The 10,290-nt window shown below is 32.1% G+C and overlaps 1 protein-coding gene across 2 annotated transcripts in view; it reads right to left on the bottom strand.

Moving 5' to 3' along the window:
- Positions 1–1,069: 1,069 nt before the first annotated feature.
- The window catches only part of LOC107436862 (cytochrome P450 3A11-like), a 26,444-nt gene continuing 17,223 nt past the window's right edge, over positions 1,070–10,290 (bottom strand). For both annotated transcript variants that reach the window (XM_043046421.2, XM_043046422.2), the window contains exons 8-14: positions 9,309–9,421; positions 7,622–7,766; positions 6,760–6,923; positions 4,568–4,656; positions 4,328–4,471; positions 2,358–2,514; positions 1,070–1,235 (exon numbers count right to left, since the gene is read on the bottom strand). In XM_043046421.2, coding sequence (XP_042902355.1) covers positions 1,140–1,235; positions 2,358–2,514; positions 4,328–4,471; positions 4,568–4,656; positions 6,760–6,923; positions 7,622–7,766; positions 9,309–9,421 — 908 coding nt within the window. In that variant the 3' untranslated portion in view covers positions 1,070–1,139. The remainder of the gene's footprint in view (positions 1,236–2,357; positions 2,515–4,327; positions 4,472–4,567; positions 4,657–6,759; positions 6,924–7,621; positions 7,767–9,308; positions 9,422–10,290) is intronic.

Below are 10,290 nucleotides of genomic sequence, written 5' to 3'. Positions count from 1 at the left end.
GTTATAGACGATGAAAATGGTTACCAGGGAAACATATCTCTTAAGTAACGAATTTAGATTTTGATTTGAAATGCGCGATGGGAAATATTAAAGGAGATTTTCATAAATGCAAGCTCTTTCGATAATATTGTAAATCAATACCAATGTTTCAAATTAAAAAACAAAACAAGTATATAAATATTTCATATATTAAAAATATTGTTCTTAAAAAAATAATATATTTTTATACAAAAAGATTTATTATTTCTTTTTAATTGGTATTTCGTTTTAAATAATTTCATAAGCATAGTCGAAATAATAAGTAACTAATAGGTTATTAATTAGATCTAAATATAAATAAAGTTTCACAAATCTCTACTGCGAGGTACTCTTAACATAAAGAAGATCTAAATCTCTAACTTAACCAAGTCCTAAACCTAAAGAAACCTTTTTGCACCTCCACGCAAACCTATTGCTCCACGGAACACCATTCGGGAACCACTGTCCCATGTGTTTGAATGAAAATTATACACCTCAATGACGAACTATAAAACAAAAAAAGTCCACTCTTTCTAACAACATCTATATTCGAACTATAATGAATGGAAGATTTCTGTTTAAAACAAAAAAAAAATCAACAACAAAAAGATCACTTTTTCTAGCATCATAGATGCTCGCATTATATTGAATGGAAGACTTTCGTTTTTTTTTAAAAAAAAAAAAAAGAACTCTTTTTTTTTAGCATCATTGATGTTTGCCCTATAGTGAATGGAAGACTTCTGACCACTTTACTGAAAAAAGACCACTTTTTCTAGCACCATCGATGATCGGTTTTAACACCATATAATAAATGGAAGAATTATTTTTGTCTAAGTGTCATCTCTTTAAAACCTACACGTCAATTTCAAATGGTTTTTGGCTCAAAGAACCACCTTTTCCTGCTACAAAAGATCTGTCGCTGAGCCACGGTTCTAAAATAAAAATAAAATAGATCATATTATGTACTTTTCCTATAACTGCTTTTCAATTTTAAAACTTCAATAAGCAACCTAGAACTGCGTTACAACTTTTGAAAAATACCAAAAAAACATGATGGTATCAACATTTTAATAATAATAGAACTATAAAATACATCTTTCGTTTCTTCTTTTTTCTTCTATTTATTCCTTTAAAGGACAATCCTGTCGCATTTCCATCTTCACAAATATGTCTTCAGTTGTTAGAAAATTTCTGCTATTCAAAAACTTTAAAGGATCCTAAAAAAATAAAAAATTTGCATTACTTTGTTGTTTATAAAATTATTTGCGATTTTAGACTTTTTTTAAAAAAAATTCACGAATAACCAGAACTTCTCATAAGAATCCCAAAAGCTGAACATGGCTATTTGTAAAAGTATAGTGCTATTTTTTTTTGCTGGGACGATATGGAAAGACGTAATATTTTTCTTCCTTAACTGCATTTCTCATTTTATTATTATTATTATTACTATTTTTCATTTATATTTGTTTACAGTTTCACGCCTATACATTTTGGTAAAATAAGTAGGCTAATTTTTTATTTGCATTTAATAAAAATTATTTTAGGGATTAGTTTCCCTTTTGGGGATTTTTTTTCTTTCATTTGCTTCGTATTCGACATTCATTCAAATTTTTTGAACAACAAAAACTTTTAATAACCTTTTTTTATGTTTTGAATTGATTAAAGAATCCGCATTATTCTTCTCCATAAGTAAAATTTTCCGGCATTCTTGGAAAAAATGAAGTATTAAGAAGAAAAATTTGGTAGATTTTGATTAATTCAGCGATAAAGAATGCAGCTTATAATTTATATTTGTGGCCTAAGATTGAAGAAATTTAGTTTTTGCATGAGTTCCACAAATAACCATAACTTACAGTAGTTGGCTATAAACTACTTAGCTAAGTTAGTAGTAATATAGCATGGTTCATTTCTAAATTTCATGAATACATTTCTTCAAATTCGCATTCCATGTCCATGTTTTTAGTTTGAAGGTCGTCTTAAACAGAAAACAACATTATAAACATTGTAGTTTTGTCTTTGTAGCGTTAATTAAGCTAACGTAACGTTAAGATACGTAGCATGCGCAGTTGCTTCAAATCTAACGTACGCGACTGTACGTTAAGTAAAAGTGCGAAATCTCCCTAATATTGCTATAACGCTTCCGTGGTTTCGAGCCACGCGCTGGTGTTCGAAGTTATTACACAGCATTTAATGATTATTTTTAATTCAATGAAACGACGGGTTTTATATAAATTGTATTAATTTGTTTTCCAAATGAAACAAAAAAAAATATAAAGCATTGAGCACATTGAGTCTTAAATTATATCATAAATTCACTCATGAGAATTGTTCTAAAATACCTTTGTCTTGGGAGTAATCTTAAAGGCGCTTAACACATGAATTAAGCACACTTTCAGTTCCATCAGCGCAAATCTCATACCAATGCAATTTCGAGGACCCGCTCCAAACGGCAAATAACTGTAAGGAATCTGCTCAGTTCTTTGGTCAGGACTGAATCTGTTACAAGAAGCAAAACATAAGAAATTATATCTTAACATTATATGTATACAGAGAGAGAGAGAGAAAGATTTGATACTCAATCAATTAATTTGATAAATTGTAGTCTTTATTAAAATACTTTCATTTTTAATTTCAATTGTCCAATGTAATAAACATTTTTTTTAGTTAGTATGGGTCCCGCAGTGGACTGATCGATAAGACACGGTTCCCAGCAGATCACCGAAGTCAAGCATCACTGGCTGCGGTCAGTGTGCGGGTGGGTGACCACTTGGATCAGTCTGCGTAGGGACCGAGGGTGTGCAGTATGGGTCCTCGTTAAACTGTGCTACCGTAAAGTGCTCGACTTCGACAATTCCATATTCGCAGGTCGTCGGGCTACCGAAGCGGGGGTGCCATCCCCTCCGCAGAGGATCAAAATTGTGATGGCATGTCTTCGGATCATCCTCAGGGATGTTTCCCAGATCGTCGCCAATAGCCCATCGTACAGCTCTAGTGCGACGTAAATTAACAACAACAACAACAATTAGTTAGTATGGAATGAGCTCTGGTTTATAAACAGTCACCCTCGATGAATTCAGGCAATACATATAGACTTTACTGTTACGAAAGAATGTAAGAATGAAGGAAAAATTCCATAGACGGCTTTCTATCCACATATGTAGGCTCTGGATTATAAACAGTTACCCTTTAAGAGGGGGAAAACCAATGTTTGGCTTGGTTAAATATGAGGAGATATTAAGAAGTTTTAATTCACGTTTACATGAAATTGTTTTCTTAATTCTTTAGTACTTTTTACGAATTTGTTCTTTAAACTTTCAAATTCTATGCTTTTCTCGACAGTGGTTTAAGAAATGCTAGGAGATTATCAAATTTCTGTGATTTAAGTTATCAATGTTTTTTTATACCCTTCAAGAAATAAATAACAGGGCAAAAAAATAAAAAATGGATCACCCTGAATAACTTTTGATCTGATGATCGGAACTTCGCGTTCTAGGACTGAATCTTAATGGATTGAGAGGCTAACCGTAAATACGCTAATTAATTAATGCAGGCGATATTTCAAGTAACGAAATCAGGCACAAAAACTTACTTTATAGTTCTTGTAAAATCGAATTTAAAAAAATCAAATATTTAAAATTCGCCTTCTGGACAACTGGACCGATTTCACACCGGATTTTTCCGAGCGTCAGACGTACTACATCTTATTAATGCTCGACCACAGAGGCATTCTCATTGTGTACGTTGACGGACCCGCAATCAGATTCGATGCACCCATCAGATTCAAAATTTTTTTAGCGTTTAACTTAGTTTCTTTATTTAACTAACATTAAAAGTAATTGCCTGGAATTGTTACAAACTACTGTTTTTTTGTTCGTACAACTCACTACAATACTTCTTTTTCGTATTTTAGTGAGTCTTGTTTTAGTATTGTAGAGTTCTTTTACTATTGCAGTTGTCTTTACGTAGCGCACTACACTTCAAACTACGGAAAAAGTAGCAACTACAATAGTTTCGCTACTTGTAGAGCGTTACCTCCGACCAATGCTTAAGGGTTAAGTTTGCCGTAAATCTCCCTAAAAAAAAATAATAATAATAAATGTTGTTGTTGTTGTCGTGTCTATGCATGCAGTGCTAGTGCAAAGATTAGAGTTCTCCAAAAGCCTTGATAACAAGATTTGCAAGTTCTGGAGCCCGGTGGCCGCGGAGAATTTCGATGGGGGGTGCTCCAAGTTGGAAGAGGGAGCCGAAATAATAATAAATAAATTTTTAAAAAAATTAATAATAAAATATAAATAAATTAAATGCCTACCTGTCAGGATCGAAGCGTTCAGGGTCAGAAAAATTCTCCGGATCCCTGTTCATTGAATAGACTGGAATTTCGATCGTCATTCCCTTCGGAATCTTAATTCCAGTATTTCCTAATTCGTAATCAGCAGCAGCTATTCTCTCGATCCTATTTCAATAAGAAAATGATGATTATTTTATACACCATTATTGAAAGTTAACAAGTTAGAAATTTTAATAAAAAGAGTAAAAGTAATGATATTACGTAGGGAATGGAGGGTAGAGACGTAACGTTTCTGAAATGATGTCGTCAATAATTTTTATCTTATGTATACTCTCATATGTAAGTTCTCCCTAAAAAAAATCAAGGCATGTTAAATACTTAAAAACCAAACTGCAACGCTTTATGTACAGTAAGCAAATAAATAAATAAATAATCAGACCACCCTGAATAATTTTTGATCTAATGATTAGATCTTCACGTTCTAGGACTCAATGGTTTGAAAGGGTGACTTCAAATAGGCTAATTAATTAGTGCAGACGATATTTTAAGTTATGAAATCAAACACAAAAGCGTACTTTCTCTAAATAAACATATTTTTTTTTGACGGATTCGAATTTCTGGCCCTGAAATGGGGGGGGGGAGTAGCCAAAATCAGGTAAATATCGTCATAACAGTTCGGCCTTGAGAGCGGTCCAAAGTTTGGATCCCTTGGAGTTAATTTTACTTTTGCGTATTTCACCTTATCTTGGGAAATTTTTGATCGAATTGAAAAATTCTTGCACACAATTATAAAATTTGCTTAGCCACAGATAATTCCAAGCAACAAAAGTCTTTTATAATGATTATTTGTTATTTTATTTAATAATTGTCGAAAAAAGTTTTTGATTGTAAGATTGACAATTTTTACATCCTTTTGAATAATGCAATTTTAAATGGCAAAATACAAAATTTGAACGAAATCGGTCATATAGTTCCTGAGAAATCGAATTTCAAGCATTCAATTTCTCAAGAACTATTTGACCGATTTCGCTCAAAATTTGTATTTTGCCATTTAAAATTACATACTTTAAAATGACGTAAAAATGAGTGAACCTTGCAGTTCAAAATTTTTTCGATTATTATTAAATAAAATAATAAATAATCATTATAAAATACTTTTTTTATGGAATTATTTTTAAACAACCAGTTTCATAATTGTGTGCAAAAAGTTTTTAATTTGCTTGAAATGTTCTCGAGATACGTCGTAAAAAATAAAAAATTATCATGAAGGGGTTCAAACTTTCGACCACTCACCTGCTAAACTATTGGGACTAGGTTTTCCTGATTACAGCTCCCCGTCGTCCCAATTTTAAGGGTCAGAAATCCAAGTATAAAATAAAGGTATGTTTGTTACATTTTTGTGCCTGACCCTGGAACTTAAAATATAATTTGCACTAATGAATTAACACAGTTGATTTCATCCTTTTTAATCATTAACAGAGATGCCAACTGCTCCAAGCACGCCGTAATAATTTAAAAAACGGTAAATAACTACGAACTAAAATTTGCAAATAATTGACTAATTTTGTTTACATTTTTATTGGTGTAGCATGACTTACATGGAACAAAGTGGCGAATTATATAAACCTTCAAATTATTTAGAAATAGTGATGGATATTGACCTAATATACTGAATTTATAAAACCAAGAATCACACATTAATAAACTACCACTCGAAAATATTTATTTGCTGTCCGGAGCAAGTTGGCATCTCTACATTAATATTGAGACAAGAAAATTCGATGACAAGATCAAAAGATATTCTAAGTGTTCCTTTTTTTTGTGCACTGTATAATAAATACTTCCTTCATGGCACCCAACCAAATAAAAGAAAATGTCATTGGTTATTTTATAAAATAGATATTTCTTCACTAATATTTCAATTCAATGATTCACTGTTTATTATTTTAGCCACTAGATGACGCTGTTTAATTATGTAATGTATAACTTTCAATAAGTTTCACTTCATGTTTTCTCCATCTTCTTAAGAGCTTATATTTACTAATTGTGTTCATTTAATACTTAACTGTTATTTTAAAAGCTGAACTTTTTACTGAATTAATAAAATTCATTGAGTAAGTCACACTAGGTATTCCTGCACTATTGAAGAATAGAAAGTGAACATGCACAAGACTAAGGTTATCTCTGCTACCTTTTATTAACGTAAGTGCGTGATTACCAACAGGTTATCGTTATTCTATTGTTCAAGAAATTATCGGGGTCGCATAAAGGATATTTTAAGAAGCTAGCAAAGTCTATAAGCACAAACATTAAATTCTTTCTTCACACCCAAACAAATCTCTGAAACAAACAATAAAAAATACAATTATCTCTCATACATTTTTGATCAAGAACTAGTCGAGGAGGAGAAAAAAATGTTTTTAAGAAGCTGGCTCAATTGTTCAGAATGTTACCTTTGTTTCTTTTAATGCATCTTTTATTTCGTGGTATGCCCTCTCTTGTACATCAGAGTTCAAGGCCAGTAAATAGGTGGCTAAAGATAACGTTGTCGTGGTTGAGTGGTAACCAGCTAGGAAGAAGACTAAACTCTGAGCCACCAGCTCATTCTTTGATATGCCTAAAAAAGAGATTTTGTTTTTGATCGAAACCGTTGAGTTAATATCGTAGAATTTTTGTATATTTATTGTATATATGTCTAAAAATGCGTTAGAGAACATTTTGAAAAATAAATTGAACTCAATAAGCTATGATTAATTTTAAAAAAGACATTGCTTAAAATATCAAAGAAACACATCATTTTAAGTTTAAAAAAAGTTTACTCGATGCCGCGAACTTTCAATTCAATTATCCCTCTATTTTTGAAAATTTCAAACCGTTGTTTTGAGAGTTTAACTTAACGTTGCATTTTATTTTGCTGAGCGAAAAATTGTAGAACTTAGAATGGTTGGAAGTTCCAGAATGGTTTGAAGTATCAAGAGTGGTTGCAGTATCAAGAATGGTTTGAAGTTCCAGAATGTTCTGAATGTGCCTCTTGAATCCATTGTGTTTTAAGAATCCATTACCTTTTCGGCGAATGATAGAAATTCTTCAAAGTTAACACTTAATTTCGTAACAGCTAAGGTAACACGGTGTTCCAACAGAGGCTGAATGTGGTTCTCTCTTCCTAAACACGCTAAGATTCGCAATTTTCTTGTTTGAAACGTCTCGGCTCAATACATTAATATAAACGAAGGCGAATTTTGTATTGTTTACTACAAAATATGAATGTTTTATTTTGCTTTTTCATAAAGTGTTAGAAAAACATCGCCTACTGACGTTTGGAAGAAGTGGTCTTAAATATGTTATGTTGTAAGCAATCATCTCCATAGTTGGCTGCCATGTCAACCGATTCCTCCATTTCCTCATCTTTCGACGTCTCTGTGGCAGCGTCGAGTAGAAGTTGCAAAAAATCATTTTTTGTCTGAAAAGAACGAAGAGTAATGGAATATCTCAAAATCGAAAAAATATAATAAATCAGAGAGCTTTCTATTCTGGACAGAGCTCAAATTGCGTTTTTATGTAAATGGAAACACTTCAAAGTGCATTTTTAAGTAAATGGATACAGTTTAAATTGCGTTTTTAAGTAAATGGAAACAGTTCAAATTGCTTTTTTAAGTAAATGGAAACAGTTCAAAATGTGTGTTTAAAATAATGGACGCAATAAAAATTAGGTCTTTTCAATATTCAACCGAAATTGAAGAATTAAACAAGGAATTGTGTACTTACCTTTCCTTAGTTTTTTAAAGACCAAGCATAATCATTACCAGGACTTCTGGGTAGGGTTGTTGTTGTAGTTAATTTACGTCGCACTAGAGCTGCACGATGGGCTATTGGCGACGGTCTGGGAAACACCCCTGAAGATGATCCGAAGACATGCCATCACAATTTTGATCCTCTGCAGAGGGGATGGCACCCCCGCTTCGACTTCTGGGTAGGGGTGGCTAGATACAATACAGATGATCTCTTCGTATACCGATTTCTAAACGATATAGTGACTTTTAAAAATTTTAATTCGTACACTGTGCATTTAATACCATTATTATATTTTTATTGGACTTGTGAAAACCTTGTAATAACAACGGTTTACTTAAAAAAAAAGACTAATTTAAAAAATGCTATAAGGGATAAAGGCAATTGGAAGACATCAAATTACGAACTTATTTGGATCCATTAGTTTATTACTAAAAAACAAAACAATACTGATAAAAGAAGTTTGAAGCATTCTCAAAAATAGAACTCTCAATTTTGAAGCTTCAGCAATCTTTGAGTTATATTTCGTTCATTTTGAGAAAAAATTTGTTCTCAAAATCACGTGATTTGTAACGAAAATCGGAATTCTCAAATCTACGAAGAAAATGTTTCCCTAACTAAAAACCTGTTCGTAGAGTATTGTATTGTGGTAGATTGTAAACTATTATGAAGACTAGACGATCGAAAATAAAGTGACGAAATAAGCCGGTCGGCTGTAGGATGGCCGAGGAATTAGCTTTGTATCAGGAACATCCCTGGTTTGAATCCCGCTTCTGGCATGGGTGTAATTTTTCTCACAGTTCTATCTATGTTTCTTGTGTTAATATAGCAGCATTGATCCAGCAATATGATGCTTACAATAAAGTGATTATTAGAAAAGTTAGATGCATTAGGCATTACTTTTTATTTGGAGGGGGGGGGAGAACAGAAAGACGAAACCTTTCTTTACTATTGACAAAATTCGTTTCCTCGAAGAAGTGACGATTGTTATTTCGTCACTTTGACGAAATATTCGCTCGAGGCATATACCATGAAACAGTTTCATCAAAAACGAAGAAAGTTTCGTGAAATTTGAGCATCCATTTTCTACAGTGAAAACGGAATGAAATGTTTTTGTTCATTTTATTAAACACGCATCTTGGACCCATGTTTATTTCGTGCTTTGTTCAGATTGAAAAGCTCACCGATCATTTTTTAAAAAAATCAAGTGTACCTGTCCAGTTTTTTTCCTCTCCGAAATGATCTGAAGGACCGTGTCTATGAAGAATTTAAATCTACGGAAGGCCAACTTGAATGCGTATCTTCTTATGGAATTGGGTAGTTTCTCTGAGAAATAAAATTAAAAAATAAATAAACAAACAAATGCTACACTAAAAAACATGATACACTAAAATACGAAGAAAAACAATTATAATGTTTCTCATTCTCACTGAAATGAAAAAAATAATTAAATATTTCTCAAACCTGAAACGAAAAACTTATAGTTTGTTTATAGAAAACTGTCTGCTGCTATGGAAACAAGAATTTTCCAATCATTTTAAGGAGGGTAGTTTCTATCTCCCCTGATTCAAAACCTGTCTTAAATATTGACCCACCACCGCAGCTCCAGATGAATGGCAAGGGAAGTTCTTTCCATAGACAAGCTATAGAGGATATAATTTGAGAAAAATATCAAAAAAAGAATTTTCGGTGGAATGAAAGTGATGCACTTTACATCTTCAGTTCCAGGTGTGGCGGAAATCGAATTATTTTTTTCCTTTTCGGTATGAGTGGAAAACTTAATATTTAAAATTATTTTATTCTTTTTATTATTAGTTTATTATTATTAGTTTACTGTCTATATTAAATTGTTTACGTCGGAATTAACTTAGTGTTAATCTTTTGCACTCTGAATACTTTAAAATGCTGTTTGAAATAAATATAAGTACTAAATCATTTACAATGCATAATACAGTATTTTTATATCATTTTTAAATTTCCTAAAATAATGTGGTTATTAATTTTTAAGGTATAAAAATTTTTAATTTTAGAGTGGTGACTGTTGATGGGTGACATCGCAGTGCAAAGGGCTAAAATTGCGTTTGAAATTGGCCTTCATCCATTAGGGAAAAAATGATTACTTACAGGTGGCACATGACACATAGCTAGAACCTTAAGCATTCTAACCTGTCAGAAACTCATTGCCATTTCGATTG

This window comes from Parasteatoda tepidariorum, chromosome 10 (assembly GCF_043381705.1).
Source record: "Parasteatoda tepidariorum isolate YZ-2023 chromosome 10, CAS_Ptep_4.0, whole genome shotgun sequence".
NCBI classification, from domain to species: domain Eukaryota; kingdom Metazoa; phylum Arthropoda; class Arachnida; order Araneae; family Theridiidae; genus Parasteatoda; species Parasteatoda tepidariorum.
Note: the sequence above shows the minus strand (reverse complement) of the source record. Positions and strands in the feature narration are given on the sequence as shown.